Consider the following 17,117-nt stretch of genomic DNA (forward strand, 5'->3'; position numbering starts at 1 on the left):
CCCACTTGCAGGAACGCACCGAATTGCTGGTCCAGTTGCACCCTCCTCACCAACACAGCCGTCACGCACACTCACTGCCGTGGGATTAATTGAAACTGGCCGAATAGATGGGGAAAGGAGGAGACTTTCACTGGAATCCCACCTCATCTAGTTGAGACTGGAATGTAATAATAACCGTAGGCCTGTGGTATTTCAGGCAATGCAATTAAAGGTTATGAACCTATTTCTAGAGAAGTCAAACGTTCAGCCTGCTGCACAGACCCTATGGACGCTCTAGTCTAGAGCGCCTGGTTAAATTGTGCTTGTGCTTAGGAGCATTTTTTACATCTCTAAATGGTTAAACTAGTGAGAAATGTGTGATTTTTGACTTTCCATGGTGTGGACAGTATGTGTTACGACAGTACACAAGCTGACGGTTTGACCACATCGAATTGGGGGGGAATTACACATCCTTTTCAGATTGGTGATGTTAGTATAAAAGTTCATAGTCAACACAATGACACAAGATCAATTGCTTAAAACAGATCCATGTCTTTGGTTTTGTATTGTTGGTTTTGTCATATGCGCTGGCGTTCGCAGGACTTGGAACGCAGGTATAATTTTATTTCTCTAATGGGCCGGAAAATTTGGGACAATCTCTATAAAAGTCGCTGGTCAGTGGCCATACACCTATACACGGAAATATCAGGCAACTGTTGTCACTGTTGATATCTTATGAAGGGTCGTAATTCGTTGAAGTTAACTAACAGAAAAAGTGGAGTATTCCCTTTTCCGTGATGGCAGCCTCCCGAAATCAACATCCGCCATTCCAAAATATAGGTAGAAGCCTTCTACAAATTCTCATCTAACCAACCATGTATAGGTTATTCCAAGTTGAATAGTGTACATTTAAACAGCGCTACACCCCAAACGTTCGCCCCCGTTCTATTGATTTCAAAAGAGGCGCCTTGATCCATAGGGGGCACAAGGACACGTGCCCCCACAGATTTGTCTGTTCCAAAAATGTTTTATAATAATAATATTTTGTTGTTGTTGTTGTTTCTCTGTAATACTACTAGCCACCTAGCAATTGTATGAAGTTGGCTTTAGCTACTCCAGATAGGTTCCCAATTTCCCAACCTCATAACTAGCTACCAAGAAGCCATTTCAGACTATCAATCAAGTTAGAGTAGATAGCTTGTCTAACTATCTTAGCTGGCATACCTGCTGGCAATGTTATCAGGCTTTAGAAAAGCAAGCAATTACTAGATGTACTCAATAAGACTCAGTCCTTTCAATATTTTACCCAGATTTTAGCAGAGAAGCATATTTAGTTTCTTTAAAAAATAACCATCAGTCAGGAGGATACAGGCAGCTCAAGATGTATGCTAAGATATGCCCCCCCAAAAAAAGTGTGTTTCAAAAATCTCCAACTTCTGGACTGAGGAAATAGTCCCCCTCCGGACCACCCCTAAGCCATCCTCACGCACTTTGTTCCCCCTCACATTTTTGGCCTGCATGACGCCCCTGGATTTCAGCATGATATCAATGGAAGTGATGAACAAAAAAAAGTGTTGCATTACACTTACAGTACCAGTCAAAAGTCTGGACACACCTACTCATTCAAGGGTTTTTCTTTATTTTTACTATTTTCTACATTGTAGAATAATCGTGAATACATCAAAACTATGAAATAACACATATGGAATTATGTAGTAACCCAAAAAGTGTTAAACAAATCAAAATATATTTTATATTTGAGATTCTTCAAAGTAGCCACCCTTTGCCTTGATGACAGCTTTGCACAGTCTTGGCATTCTCTCAACCAGCTTCATGAGGTAGTCACCTGGAATGCATTTCAATTAACTGGTGTGCCTTGTTAAAAGTTAATTTGTGGAAATGTTTTCCTTCTTAATGCGTTTGTGCCAATCAGTTGTGTTGTGACAAGGTATGGGTGGTATGCAGAAGATAGCCCTATTTGGTAAAATTTAGTGGTGTGGATCAGAAAACTAGTCTATATCTGGTGTGATCACCATTTGCCTCACACATCTCCTTCGCATAGAGTTGATCAGGCTGTTGATTGTGGCCTGTGGAATGTTGTCCCACTTCTCTTCAATGGCTGTGTGAAGTTGCTGGATATTGGCGGGAACTGGAACATGCTGTCGTACACGTCCATCCAGAGCATCCCAAACATGCTAAGTGGGTGACATGTCTGGTGAGTATGCAGGCCATGGAAGAGCTGGAACATTTCCAGCTTCCAGGAATTGTGTGCAGATCCTTGCGATATGGGGCCATGTATTATCATGCTGAAATATGAGGTGACGGCGGCAGATGAATGGCACAACAATGGGCCTTAGGATCTCGTCACAGAATCTCTGCATTCAAATTGCCATCGATAAAATGGAATTGTGTTCGTTGTCCGTAGTTTATGCCTGCCTGCCCATACCATAACCCCACCGCCACCATGGGACACTCTGTTCACAATGTAGACATCAGCAAACCGCTCGCCCACACAACGCCATACACGCTGTCCACCATCTAACCGGTACAGTTGAAACCGGGTTTCAGCCGTGAAGAGCACACTTCTCCAGCGTGCCAGTGGCCATCGAAGTCGGTTACTGAACTGCAGTCAGGTCAAGACCCTGGTGAGGACGACGAGCACACAGATGAGCTTCCTTGAGACGGTTTCTGACGGTGTGTGCAGAACTTCTTCAGTTGTGCAAACCCACAGTTTCTTTAGCTGTCCAGGTGGCTGGTCTCAGATGATCCCGCAGGTGAAGAAGCCGGGTGTGGAGGTCCTGGGCTGGCGGGGTTACACGTGGTCTGCGGTTGTGAGGCCGGTTGAACGTACTACCAAATTCTCTAAAACGACGTTGGACGTGGAGATGGTAGAGAAATTAACATTAAATTATCTGGCAACAGTTCTGGTAGACATTCCTGCAGTCAGCATGCCAATTGCACACTCCCTCAAAACTTGAGACATCTGTGGCATTGTGTTGTGTGAAAAAAACGGCATATTTTAGAGTGGCCTTTTATTGTCCCCAGCACAAGGTGCACCTGTGTAATGATCATGCTGTTTAATCAGTTTCTTGATATGCCACACCTGTCAGGTGGATGGATTATCTTGGCAAAGGAGAAATGCTCACCAACAGGGATGTAAACAAATTTGTGCACACAATTTGAGAGAAATAAGCTTTTTGTGCATATGGACAATTTCTGGGATCTTTTATTTCAGCTCATGAAACATTAGACCAACACTTTACATGTTCCATTTATATTTTTGTTCAGTATAGCTATCTGTCTACTACAAATTGTCCTCTAACCAGTGATGTACACATTATTTCCAGATTCCGTGTGGTTTTTGAGCTGTGGTAGTTTCAATCGATGAGTGATTTATTGCCACTTGACAATGTGTGTGCAGTTTTTAAGGTGCATGTTTAAAAAAATACAAGTTATACGATTATGTATAGATAGTACATTTTATGTTTATGTTTTCAATTATCACAAACTGTTTCTGCATATTGGTTATTGATTTGGACACTTTAAAACTGTGTTTTGACATTGGGCTATTTATCAATATGTCTTGTCAACAGGAAGCAGCGACAGCATCATTTTCTATTTAAGTTTTAGGAATATACCAGACATCACCATGCCTACGTATTCCGTTTATCGTCATCAAGTTTAATTTGCCACGGACTCATGATACTTTTATTTCAAACTTTGACAGCAGTGTGTGATACACGTTCTTTTTGGCTGTTTAGGTGATAGATCATACAATATGATGATGACAAGAAGAAATTGTACCATTCATCATTTATATGGCCTATCCTTAATATGAATGTCTACTTTAAATTAATCATGTTTCGGTATCCCTCCCTTAACAACTTTACACATATCTTTGTACAGGGACAGACACATCCTTGCAAATAGAAAAGAAAACACAACTTTCAGTTTAATTTAATCATTAATAGACATTTACTTGTACATATATAAAAATAACATTTAAAATCAGTCAAAGCCCTAATTCTACAAACTTGACATGGATAAGAGCAAGGCAGATTGTCTATTTTAACATCTTGCAATGTAGCTAAAGCCAAAGCACTTGAACCATGATTGATTCCTAAGAAAATATATGGATATATTTGTATGTAATATATTATATTTCTTCTTTATTTCTCACTCATGCTATAATATTTGCAGTTAAAATACAATGTGAGAGAACAAGATATCAAAAATATTTTAGCATATTTCTGGATGCTAGCTTTGCAACATTGCTTTGGGATAATTGTGTGGAAAGATGATATGACCTGGTGAACTTGACAAAGCACACACATTGAAAACTGTGACAACAGCAAGCAAATCTGCAAAGGAGGCAATTTTTTGGACCACATGATGACAACAAACACATACATGGCAGCCAGTGCTCTTCCTTTGCAGTGATTCAATGAGACACTGTTATCCTACTACACACTTTTGAAATACTTGCAAACAACTGTAATTTTTCAGTGCACCGGCATGATGTTTCACTTTAATGTGGTAGAAAGTAAACATAATCTCAATAACTTGTATTATAACTGCGTTTGTCACAACACTTTCAGTGACATTTTAAGATGGAAGCAGCTGTTATTTATGGACTATCCTCATTGGCTTTATAGACATGATTAGCTACTGAGGCCCAAAATGATGTGCATACTTAAAAATGCTTAAAATTGTATTGAATAGAATGTCTCCTACTTTTGGTTAATGTACATTAAAGCCGACATACTGTACATACTGTTGTTCAGACAGTTAAACCAAGACTATACACCTAGGAGTGCACAACAGTGAAAATTAAGTAGGTAATGGGACCAAACATCTTTAACATGTTTGGAGAAGCACAGTGGTGAGATCTAAGCAGCAAGTGATTGGTCGAAAGCGACTTACAGTATCTGCTCTTCAAAAAATATAATGTTTTTTGTCAGTCATACAGGGTTTTTTGTTGTTGTTGACACATTTACTTTCTTAGGCACAGATTGCCAAATGAATTAATGAAGGCTTCTCGTGTGTACCATCCCAAATATACACCAGGGGGTACTGTAGTGCTACTTTATTTCTAGGGCTGTATTCATTCAATTGCAAATAATGAATCAATTTGAATAAGGGCTGTTTTTAAACAACAGTGGCTGCGTGTCCAAATTCTCTGGATGCCTCTTACTGATAGCTAAACAACCAAACCTTCTGCGCATGTGCAGGATTCTCTACTTTACGAGCAAGCCCATTGTCAAATCTGGTTAACGCCTACACGGTAACCCAGAGGTGTATCCATATACCGTATAAAAACATTCTGCCCTCTCATTGGCTAGAATGTTCCCGCCTGTTCCCGCCTCCTTCCTTCTGCCTGCCTTCTGCCTTTGCAGACATTTATTCCTGTTGTTAGAGAGGAGACTCCTGTATCTTGTCAGTATGTCACCTTTGTTAGCTCTGGGGAAGAGGCGTCCACGGGGGCGGGATAGGGGCAGAACGAGGCGGTTCGATTTGGTCGTGAAGCCTTTAAACAACAATATAACTGATGTAGGCACCCCTATTCTTAATTTATCATACCCCTGTAAACACACCCCCAACACCTGAACAGACCCTGTCTGTCCTCTAGAACAAAAACACATTCGATTCAATCACTGCACACGTTTCTAACACAAACTTACTGAGACGCAACCAGAACTCTTTGGTGGGCTTGTTTAAACTGGTACCGCCCATATGTCATCATAACCAGCTTGCATAGCCACATATCATATGTGATAACGCCACCACAGAAACAAACAGAAGACACCGTAAACAATACATTATTTATATCTGCTTTCTGCAGAAGTCTTGAATAGGCGCTGGATATAGGCTACTCAGGGGGAATACACTACAATGGCAAATGGCAGCACACTTACAGCTAACACACTATCCCTCACCTGCTTACAAAACAAACGTTTCTGTATGGATGGTTTCTCTGCCATTCCAATTGCCTTTAGTCCAGTACAATATGTCTAATTTGTACTGTACCTCAAATTGCTTAAATACAAGATTGGCAAATAGCTTGCGACTGTGATACCATTATAACCTTATAATAAGGTTATAATGGTATCACAGTCACATGCTATTTGCCAAAAGACAGTTGGACAGGCCCCACAAACACACACTGCTAATGATTGGTTGATTGTTCTATAATGCGAAGCTCTTCCACTCTTGTATTTAAGCAATTTGAGGTACAGTACAAGTTAAACATATTGTACTGGACTAAAGGCAATTGGAATGGGCACAGAAACCTTCCTCTTTGAAAACAACGTTTAACTGAATGTGGCCTAGTGGCCCTCTTGATGGGGGAGCATTAGATGAATCGAATTTTTGTTGCTTTTACTTTGCTTACCACTTTTGTCAGTGTGCATTATAGTAAGTGCTTCTCAGTGAAGCTACAAAATGAATTAAATGAATTTGCCATACTGGTGGGCCATGTAAAATCATGTGGAATTGAGAACCATGTAGTGTACATTCTACCCACTCTTGAATGCAAAATGTACCATAGTAGTAATAAATATGTAACATTCTAAAGACTATTGCAATGATACGCCTAACCGTGGGCACTAGACTGAGTGGTAAATGTTTGTCTATGACTATGTTGTATACATTTATCAGTAATAAAGTGCTTCTTCTTAGGTCATGACCTCAGTGAAGGTGGTTCCTGCCCAATTCCAATGCACACTTTGAGGAGAAGGTGGAGACTTGAAATTGGGCTCTAGTCTTTGACACATAGCAATTCAAACTCCCACCTGACATTAAAACACACCCCAAAGATACCTAAAAACACGATTCGACATTGTAACTCAAATAATGTCGAAGGATAAATCCACCTTGCAAAAAGCAAAATAGTGAAAATAGACAAAAAACATGATTTGGAAGTTGGAACCCTAAAAAGCTTTCAAAATAATAAAATAAAAAATGAGTAAAACCTTTCAAACTATCAGTGGTGCGTTATAAAATATCAGGTGAACAAACAAAGGATTTGGTGGCTTAGGAGCAACTTCCTGGAGTATAGGGCTAGGGTGTCTATTGGTTGGCAGAATGTCCATCACGTTGGCCCCATCTCTGTGTACTCATCCTGTCCCTCCCGCTCATCAAACTTAGGTTCTGCGTCATCTGCATCCAACTAAGACACAAAGAGAGACCAGACATAAAGAGAGACCAGGGGTAGAAGTCAAGGGTCATGTTATGGCCAGGGTTCAGCTGCAAAGGGTATCAGACTTTCCCAGATAATTTCCCAGGCAAAGGCCCCCGAAGCAACATCCAACTGTAAACTAAAACCAATAAAACCCTAACTCTTTTAGGCGGTGGCAACAGTGCTAGATTGTGTGTGTGTGTGTGGGGGGGTAGGGGGGGGTAGACTTACACACTGCATCTCGCGCGTGGTGAAGATGCGGGGCAATAGGAACCATTTGACGGGCACGGTCAGGATGAGGACGAAGGGGAATGCCAGCGAAGCCGCGGTGGACATGACCGCCCACAGCGCTGCCAGACACACCAGCTGGATCCCCGTGAACAGGTGCATGCGCAGAGTCCTCACCTGTAACACACACATATTAGAGTAGCAGTAGTAGTCCGAGTCAAGAGTCGGCTTTCCCTGCCCTTCAGATCCTAAGGACACTTTTACAAGATAGAACCAGTGTTGTTGTAAAGTTTTGATCAGCTACTCTGGGGGTTTGTATCATTTGATTTACACAACATGCCTACCACTTTGAAGATACAAAATAATTTTTTTTGTAAAACAAACAAGAAATAAGACAAAAAAACAGAAAACTTGGGCGTGCATAACACATTTTTATTTTAATTTTTTTTGTCATTTAGCAGACGCTCTTATCCAGAGCGACATACAGGAGCAATTAGGGTTAAGTGCCTTGCTCAAGGGCACAGACAGATTTTTCACCTAGTCGGCTCAGGGATTAGAACCAGCGACCTTTCGGTTACTGGCACAACGTTGGATGAGTTCTGGTGGTGTACAGCAATCTTTAAATCATACCACAGATTCTCAATTGGATTGAACCTCCGTCCCAGTCTCAAATCTCTGGAAGGCTGAAACAGGTTTCCTTCAAGAATTTCCCTGTATTTAGCGCCATCCATCATTCTTTCAATTCTGACCAGTTTCCCAGTCCCTGCCGATGAAAAACATCCCCACAGCATGATGCTGCCACCACCATGCTTCACTGTGGGGATGGTGTTCTCGGGGTGATGAGAAGTGTTGGGTTTGCGCCAGACATAGTGTTTTCCTTGATGGCCAAAAAAGCTCAATTTTAGTCTCATCTGACCAGAGTACATTTTTACATTTACATTTTAGTCATTTAGCAGACGCTCTTATCCAGAGCGACTTACAGTTAGTGAGTGCATACATTATAATTGTTTTTTTCATACTGGCCCCTCGTGGGAATCGAACCCACAACCCTGGCGTTGCAAACGCCATTCTCTACCAACTGAGCTACCTCCCTGCCGGCCATTCCCTCCCCTACCCTGGACGATGCTGGGCCAATTGTGCGCCGCCCCATGGGTCGAACTGACTTCTCCTACTTAACATGCCTTGTTGTTCTGTGGTGAGTCCCTTGTCAGGACATACAGTACACATATAGATGGCATTGCACAGGGCACAAACAATTGTAATCAGATCAGATGGTAATTTTCCATGTTTTTTTTTGTTGTTCAATTGCTTCACGTCTTTACAAGTATTTTTGTGGTAGTCTAAGAAGTTTAAAACATTTTACTTAAGCAAAGCAGTGAAATATAGTAAAAGTTAAATATATAAAAATATCTGGTCTGATAGGGTTAACTCTTGTCCGAGGTAAGGCTGCAGACAGTCAAAAGGGAAAATAGTGCCAAAATGCGTAGGTTTTCAATAATAAATAAAAAAAATTCCTGCTCAACGTCCCTTGTCCTCAAATAGTGGCAGAATTTCTCACACAGCTATTAAGATTATAGCCAGTAACTCCCCAGTGGGCAAAACTGGTTGAAACGTAATTTCAACCAGTTCTGCACAGTGTTTGTCCCTCCATCGCTGTTGTCAGAGCTCTGAGGTGCTGGTGGTGGCTCTCTTCTGGCTGATGGACCTGGACCTCCTTAAGTTGAAGGTCGGCTTGGAGGTCCTAACCTCCCTGGTGATGAAGTAGTCACACAGAGCGGCCAGACAGCACGTGATGTTGGCCAGACTCATGGCCACCTGCAGGAACAGGCTGATCCTCGTCTTGGCCACGCAGTCCTCGATCACGCGTCTATGTACCTATGATGAAATGTTTTCCACACACATAGCTACGTCTAGCCTACTTGGACACTGGGTCCCTATATTTCCCACTCTCCCACGCCGAATAGCCTGAAGCCATAGGGCTCTTCTCGCAGGTTCAAGAGTACCTTCTTCCATATGTTTGGGGAGTCTCCCACATGCCTTTTGGCGAACACCAAACCTGTTTGCTTATTTATTTATTTAAGCAATGGCTTTTTTCTGGCCACTCTTCCGTAAAGCCCAACTCGGTGGAGTGTACGGCTTAAAGTGGTCCTATGGACAGATACTCCAATCTCCGCTTTGCAGCTCCTTCATGGTTATCTTTGGTCTCTTTGTTGCCTCTCTGATTAATGCTCTCCTTGCCTGGTCCATGAGTTTTGGTGGGCGGCCCTCTCTTGGCAGGTTTGTTGTTGTGCCATATTCTTTCAATTTTTTGATAATGGATATAATGGTGCTCCGTTGGATGTTCAAAGTTTCAGATATTTGTTGTAACCCCCAACCCTGATCTGTACTTCTCCACAACTTTGTCCCTGACCTGTTTGGAGAGCTCCTTGGTCTTCATGGTGCCGCTTGCTTGGTGGTGCCCCTTGCTTAGTGGTGTTGCAAACTCTGGGGCCTTTCAGAACAGGTGTATATATACTGAGATCATGTGACAGATCATGTGACACTTAGATTGCACACAGGTGGACTTTATTTAACTAATTATGTGACTTCTGAAGGTAATTGGTTGCACCAGATCTTATTTAGGGGCTTCATAGCAAAGGGGGTGAATACATATGCACGCACCACTTTTCCTTTCTATATATTTTAGAATTTTTTGAAACAAGTTTTTTTTTTTTTTTCACTTCACCAATTTGGACTATTTTGTGTATGTCCATTGCATGAAATCCAAATAAAAATCAATTTAAATTACAGGTTGTAATGCAACAAAATAGGAAAAACGCCAAGGGGGATGAATACTTTTGCAAGGCACTGTAGGTGTGGTCTGACCTTGCAGACATAGGTGTGGTTGAGATTCAAGCAGTGCTGACCTTGCAGCTGTAGGTGTGGTTGGGATTTTGGCAGTACTGACCTTGCAAACATAGATGTTGTCGTGGTATAGCGGTACTGACCTTGCGGACATAGGTATGGTCAGGATGATACTTGGGGGGCATCAGAAGCAGCAACATGCGCTCGGTGAGCTGGATACCGTTGAGGGACATGACGCCCATGTAGAGGAAGATCCCAAAGAGCACAGCGATGGGGATCTGACGCAGGAGATCGCCGATCACAATGGACAAACCTAGCAAGGGGAGACAGACGTGAGAAGATACATTTTCCTTGGAAATGAACACACCATTTACATGAAGCATGTGTCTCGACCCTTACAAAAGAAACACATGAAAAAATCCTGTGAAAAAAACGTGGCTTTCTGAGACGTATAAACACACGCGTGAACAAATCACTTGTGAAAAATAAAAAACAATTTTTGCTGAATTTTTCGTTTTAGACACGTGAAGTTTCACAAATACATTTTTTAAGTGTTTTTTTTTCTCACAACTTCCAGTTATATCTGGTCTCCCATCCATGGACCGGCTAGGACTGCCCCTGCTTTGCTTCAGAGGCAAACCAGCAGTGGGATGCAGAGCACTATGTTGCTTGAATGAATCTTACAACTGGAAAAAGTCAGCGAAAGCAAAGGCCGGGGTAACGTAACCAAAAATTGCAGAAAAGAGGGAGCCATTTTATTTAATCACGTTATCATATAAAATATTTCACATATATCAATTCATTTGTTCTCACATTTCAAAATTATTTCCTTGCAATATTTTTTTTGCTATCAATATTTTTGGGTTTATGTTTTGCTTTCAATATTGTTTGCGATACTAAGAATTTGGTTCTCGATTTCAGAAGTTTTCCTTGATATTAATGGCACAAAAGTAACTCACTCACTAGAGGATTGCACCATATAATAACACTATTACTCTATTAAAGGTTTTTAAAGTGGCAATCCTTAATTGAAACCTTAACAAAGTGTCTCCCCGCCCAGTGGCGACCCGTCATTCAGGGCAGGTGGGGCAGGGCAGTTTTTTGTTGTTGTCTGTTTTGCATGTTATTTTGGCATTAATACGTGTCACATATCAGTTTGCAAACAGTTAATAAAGCCGCATACAAATATGGTCTCTTTTTTGCTTTCTTGAGTAAGGCAGCTCAAAAATTCAGGTGTTTCAGGCTAGCTCATTGCTATCTGTGGTGGTGGGGCAGCCAGCGGAAAATACAGTGCGTAGGTGTTGGTAATGATTGGCTCAGTGTTCCGTCACTCATGGGGACTCTACGTCACCGCAAAATCTACAGGGAGAGCTCGGAAATTCAAGCCCCTTGGGATTTTTGGAAAACCTGTGCATTTTGGGAAAGTTTCTGGAATTTTGCAACCCTACTCTCGAGTTAGGCCTTGGCCCTAAGTTAGAGGGGTAAAGCCTACCAACGAACAAAGCTACGAGGAAGCCCGTCACCCTCTGCTCTTTCAATTCCTGGATACGGGGCTTGTCGCCAGGGGCCACCGCCTTGTAACGCTCTGCTACGCAACCCGAGTGTGATGGACCCAGACATTATACATCGGGTTAGGGCCAGGTAGGGCCTGTTTCTTAAATGTTTTTTGAAGCTGAGCCATTTGTGCGTGCTCTGCTGCGCAGTACAGTCATTTCTGACTAAGATCATAACAAGGTGTCATAACAGTGCTTTAACCTCATCAAATATAAAACAGGAGAGATTATTTCACAGAAAATAACAATGTTCCTTGAGTTTTGTCTGAGTTTAGAGTGACGAAAAGTAGCTAACAGCTTACTGCTGTCTCATGTCTCTTCATTGAGCAGAGCAACCAAAGCAGAGCTGTTGCTATGGATACTCACAGACTCAGAGCCTGCATGACCAGAGCGTATGACCAGAGCCATTTGAATGTCATCCATTAACCTACCCCCAAGAAATGTATTTTGTCCACTGTTCCTCGAATGTCCCGCAAAATCGTTCTCTTGTCCCACATTTGACCTTTTTAGGTGTGGTCACCCTAATTCCAACGGTGGAAACATTACTACTGCAACATGTTAACAGCATCTTTTCACATAACAACATTATTTTAACCCCACATGGGAATTTGCAATTCCACATGTCAAAGTACCATTTTCACATTGAAAACATATTATTCTCCTCACATGTGAAAATATGGTTTCCCGTGAAATTTTAACCCAACATGTGAAAACAGCTATTTTTGGAAAACCTGTGCATTTTGAGAACGTTTCTGGAATTTTGCGACCCTACTCTCTATTTAGGCCTGGGCCCTAAGTTAGAGGGGTCATGCCTACCGACGAACAGAGCTACGAGGAAGCCCGTCACCCTCTGCTCTTTCACTTCCTGGATACGGGGCTTGTCGCCGGGGGCCACCGCCTTGCTCATGACGGTAAGGGCGTTGGCGTGAGTAACAGAACGCACGGTGGCAGCGGCCAACCAGGGCAGACCGAACAGGGCCGAAACCCCACCTATGGCCACGATGATGAGCAGGTCAAGGTGGAAGCCGGAGCCCTTCAACAGCATCCGTTCCTTCTTACTGACTATCAGCCTGACGGAAGGAGAGAGACCAAAGAGAGTGTGGAAGAGAAAGAGAGGAAGTGAAGAAGAGAGAGAGTGTATAAAAGGAGAGGAACATGGAGGGAGAGGGATTGAGTGAAGGAGAGAGAGAGATGACTTGTATTACTCTATAATATGTAAGATGGGGGTGCAGAGGTAACGGGTTGGAGGGGTCCCTTAAGCCGGGTGTACACTACGACTTTCAAACTCCTAACATCGCTAAACCAAGTTAAATGACCATCTTTCCTGTAGTTTTTTTTTTGTCTTGCCAATGTATTGGTGCTCACACTAAATGATGTGGCACAGACGGGGGTCACACACTACAAGATTCTTCCCTTGGTCGTGAGGATTGTCGATACCACGCTGTCTCGCTACAACAATGATGTTATGACGGGATTAGATTTAACGTAGCTACAACGAGCTGTGGCTCAAAGCAGCCTCAAATGTTTTCAGTCAGACATTTACGCTTGCCATACAGAGTTGAAATATCTAGCCAACATTTTGAATTGAATAACATTGCTTGTGAACTTCAGAGGTGTAACGATTTGACAGTTTGGCTTTGATTAAAGGAAGTACAAACACATACTAGTAGTCATCGCTACTGCTCGAGAGTCTACACATTCTGGGTGATGCGAAACAACGTTATCATCTCACTGGCTCCTTCTCTGGCGAGCTCTCATTGGCTATTGCTGATCACCGCTCTCAAAACTTGTCATTGCACATCTCACACTACAAGAGCATTGCAGATTTTGTGCCGATAAAATCAAATATGTCTGAAAATATCGGGATGTCTGGGACTGCTCAAAGACGAGATTGGTAGCCCTCAGATTGCGTCTCTGACCCGCTCATATAAACAAGCATCGGTGACGGCCGCGCGCCCTGAGCAGGCAACGACATGGGGATTTTGTCTCCGATCTCAAAAACGTGTCTGGGACAGCTAAATCAGGGCCTTCTAGTGTACACCCGGCTTTACGTGGTGATCTGCGTCTCCATGAAGATGAGGATGAACACGAGCAGGGCGGGTAAGATGCTGATGGCCATCATCCAGACAGGGAACTGGCCGTCCGAGCCCAGCGGGGGGATCAGCCACCCTCGCTTCTCAGGACTGGTCACCGAGAAGCCTGTGGGCACGCTCAGCTTCTAAATAGGGGGGTCAAAGGGAAAGGGTTAGCCTGGGCTATTCTCACTTCTGATTGGACTCTCTTGACATTTGATCTTGACCTATATCTCACCTGCGTGTAGGTGTCTTTTATGCTGTAGTCCACCAACACCATGATGAGAATCGCTATGGGAACCCCGAAGTCTCCAATCATCCTACGGAGCTGAGACAAAGAACACGCACAAGTCAGATTGAATATAAACCTGTTGCTTACTGCCACATGCTCTGCCACACGAATTAAAACTGCAATATGTAACTTTTTGGGCAACCCGACAACATGTACATAGAAATGTGAGTCATAGATCTGTCATTGTTATTGAAAGCAAGTCTAAGAAGCGGTAGATCTGTTCTATGTTCACTATTTCTATGCTTCCCAGTCTTAAGTTTAGTTTCTGCATCTTTTACTTTCAGTTTTGTACACCAGCTTCAAACAGTTGAAACAACTATTTTGTTGGTTATGGAAAGTATTATTCACAGCAGTTTAGATGGTACAATGATTCTCTACACTGTACTTGCTTATTTTGTCACATAAACTGAAATTAGGTAAACTATTAGAATTTTAGCAACCAGGAAATGGCAGTGATTTCTGCATAGTGCACCTTTAATGCATTTTGAATGTATTTTTTAAGGGCCAATACTGTATGTGTATGTTGAGGCAGCCCAGGCTTACTGTACTTACCTTGCCAGGGAAGAAGGCACTGTTCTTGAACTTGCGCAAGTAGAACGCAATGAAGAACGTTCCGGACATGAGCACCAGCGTCAGGAGGGCTGTGTTGGGCTCCCCCACCACCTTGCCAGGCACGCCGACCACAGTGTTGTTGCATGATGATGATGTCCATGTGTCGTTGACCAGGTAACAGCGTTGGAGAGGATGCTCTTGAAAGATCTGGGTGGGTTTTTAGACAGATAGACAGACACAGAGACAGACAGACAGGCAGACACACAGGTAAACACACAGACAGTTTTCTCATGAGTCTCATACATTCCTGCACCATGGCAGCTGTGTCAGGTGTGCGATAGATGACCTCCGTTTCAAATGCTCTTGACGGAGTCATAATGCATGCAGCGGTATGCTAGCAATGAAAGCTATTAACTTGTTGGCCAGCGGACAAGCTAACCCAATCAGCTCCAGCCCAGTGTTAAAGGGCGCTCCTCTTCCCAACCCAACCTCACCTTGCCCAGTTTCGAGAAAGTCTCGTAGATGAAGATGAGGGAAATGAGGAAGGAGAAGATCTCCTGGGTAAAGCGCGAGACAAAGCGGACCAGGAAGCTGCCCTCAAAGGCCACTATGAGGACCACGATGAGCACCAGCCAGAAGCCAATCCACACCCGGCCGGTCAGGTACTCTATGTGGTTGGCATTGCAGAACTGCAACACAGAACCACGAGGCACAACTTTGGGGGGTGTTCAGAAAGTGACATTATCATGCACACATTACAACTGTATTCCTTGCACCAGCTAGGGTTGCACAATTCCAGAAACGTTCCCAAAGTTCACAATTTCTTTTCAGTTAAAGGATTTCTGGAATTAGAAAGGAATAAGCAGGAAATCCTTCAACTGAGAATCCTGTAATTTTATAACCAGTCTATTACTTGTAAATCCTTTCCAGGGGAGTGAACAAGTGCACAATTTGGGGAGAAGGGGGAGTAACGGAATGGAAGAAATGGGGTAGTTGCTCACCGAGTAGAAGGCCTCCTCAAAAACCAGGAGGGGTCCAGAGAAGCCCACCACCAACAGAGGCTGTGCCCCCAGGAGGGAGAAGATGACCCCCTGCATCGCTGTGGCGATGATCAGCTCCGACACGCCAATCAACCCCCCAGTTTTCTCACCTGGAGGAAGAAGAAGAGAGGAAGGGATGGAGAAAGTGAATACCAACTCAAAATGATACAGCCAACGATAGACTCTATCCCTCTTTTTAGCTTAAATTCTATTTAGTTATTGTTTCCTTCCTTCCCTCCTTCTTTCCCTCCTCCCCTCCTTTCTTTCCTCCCCCAATGGGTGACTGAGTGACTGACCCAGCAGTCCTCCAAAGGTGATGGCGGGCGACAGAGCAGCGAAGTAGATGAAGATGATGGCAGCCATGCACTGGGGGTTGAGCGCATCACGGAAGTCGCTGGCATATTTGGGGTAGCGCCGTGCGGCGTCACCAATCAGCCCCCCAAACAGGCGGCCCGACCGGCGCAGAGGGTCATCCCCAGGTTTGAAGGGCGCCTGCGGAGCTGAGGGAGAGGGTTATTTGGTGGTCAGTTAGCCCTCAAGCTCCTTCCTCCAGTATGCATCTTTGTCACCCTTGTTCATGGGACCTTTGGGCATTTTGGCCTGTAGTTTGCCCTCCGGTTCCTCTCTGTAATATATGTCTGTGCACATCTGAGTGTATCAGTGTATGCCTGTCTCTATTACCTTTATCCTTTGGGCTCTTGGGCTCTTTGACCTTGAGCTTCTTGCCCTGCTGCTCCTCTCTCTTGTGGAGCATCTCTCTCTGGAAGCGGGCCACCGAGCGAAGCAGCTCCTCGCCGCCCACCTCAGATGGCGGCAGCACAATGCTACAGTCCAGAAAGCTGTTGATGGCATTCAGCAGGTCCTGCCGCTCATCCGCCAGGTACGCCGCCTCGTGGAAGTGCTGCGGTAAAATGCCACTTAGCAGAGTTTTTCAAAGTGATTTACAGGACAGTAAGTGCATAATTTTTTGGTATGTGATCCCTGTGGGTGTTGAACCCACAATCTTGGTGTTGCTAGTGCCACACTCTTACCAACTGAGCCACACAGGGCAGTATGGGTTACCCAACGGTTAACTCGCCTTGTCAGACATAAGTGTGGAGATGGAGCGGCCGATCTGGTGGTAGTCGATGTTGGCGATGGGCGGGCCCATTAGAAGGAAGAGGAAACGCACAGGAACGGGCACCTCCAGCACGGACTCCAGCAGTACGGCTTCCTGCAGACGCACAACCGCCATGGATGGCTGCTCCAGGAAGGCCACGGTGCCTGCGGGAGACAGTTATTACATGTAATTGAACTTTAATGATTTGAGGCAAGCAACACTGAACCATGCATGAGAGCACCAGCTGTTCCGGACGACTGTGTGATCGTGCTCTCCGAGCC

At 43.8% G+C, this 17,117-nt stretch overlaps 1 protein-coding gene across 4 annotated transcripts in view; it reads right to left on the reverse strand.

Annotated features, from left to right (window-relative positions):
* Positions 1-6,019: 6,019 nt before the first annotated feature.
* LOC121534918 (anion exchange protein 2-like) overlaps positions 6,020-17,117 on the reverse strand; it is a 54,494-nt gene continuing 43,396 nt past the window's right edge. For 3 of the 4 annotated variants that reach the window (XM_045206209.1, XM_045206210.1, XM_041841539.2), the window contains 12 exons: positions 16,816-17,000; positions 16,419-16,638; positions 16,034-16,237; positions 15,699-15,847; positions 15,192-15,386; positions 14,698-14,904; positions 14,092-14,181; positions 13,833-13,999; positions 12,598-12,851; positions 10,372-10,541; positions 7,388-7,561; positions 6,020-7,147 (listed from right to left, as the gene is read on the reverse strand). In XM_045206209.1, coding sequence (XP_045062144.1) covers positions 7,070-7,147; positions 7,388-7,561; positions 10,372-10,541; positions 12,598-12,851; positions 13,833-13,999; positions 14,092-14,181; positions 14,698-14,904; positions 15,192-15,386; positions 15,699-15,847; positions 16,034-16,237; positions 16,419-16,638; positions 16,816-17,000 — 2,093 coding nt within the window. In that variant the 3' untranslated portion in view covers positions 6,020-7,069. Of the gene's footprint in view, positions 7,148-7,387; positions 7,562-10,371; positions 10,542-12,597; positions 12,852-13,832; positions 14,000-14,091; positions 14,182-14,697; positions 14,905-15,191; positions 15,387-15,698; positions 15,848-16,033; positions 16,238-16,418; positions 16,639-16,815; positions 17,001-17,117 lie in introns of those variants that run through there. The other variant, XM_045206211.1, reaches the window with a different exon arrangement.

This window comes from Coregonus clupeaformis, chromosome 21 (genome assembly GCF_020615455.1).
Source record: "Coregonus clupeaformis isolate EN_2021a chromosome 21, ASM2061545v1, whole genome shotgun sequence".
Lineage (NCBI taxonomy): Eukaryota > Metazoa > Chordata > Actinopteri > Salmoniformes > Salmonidae > Coregonus > Coregonus clupeaformis.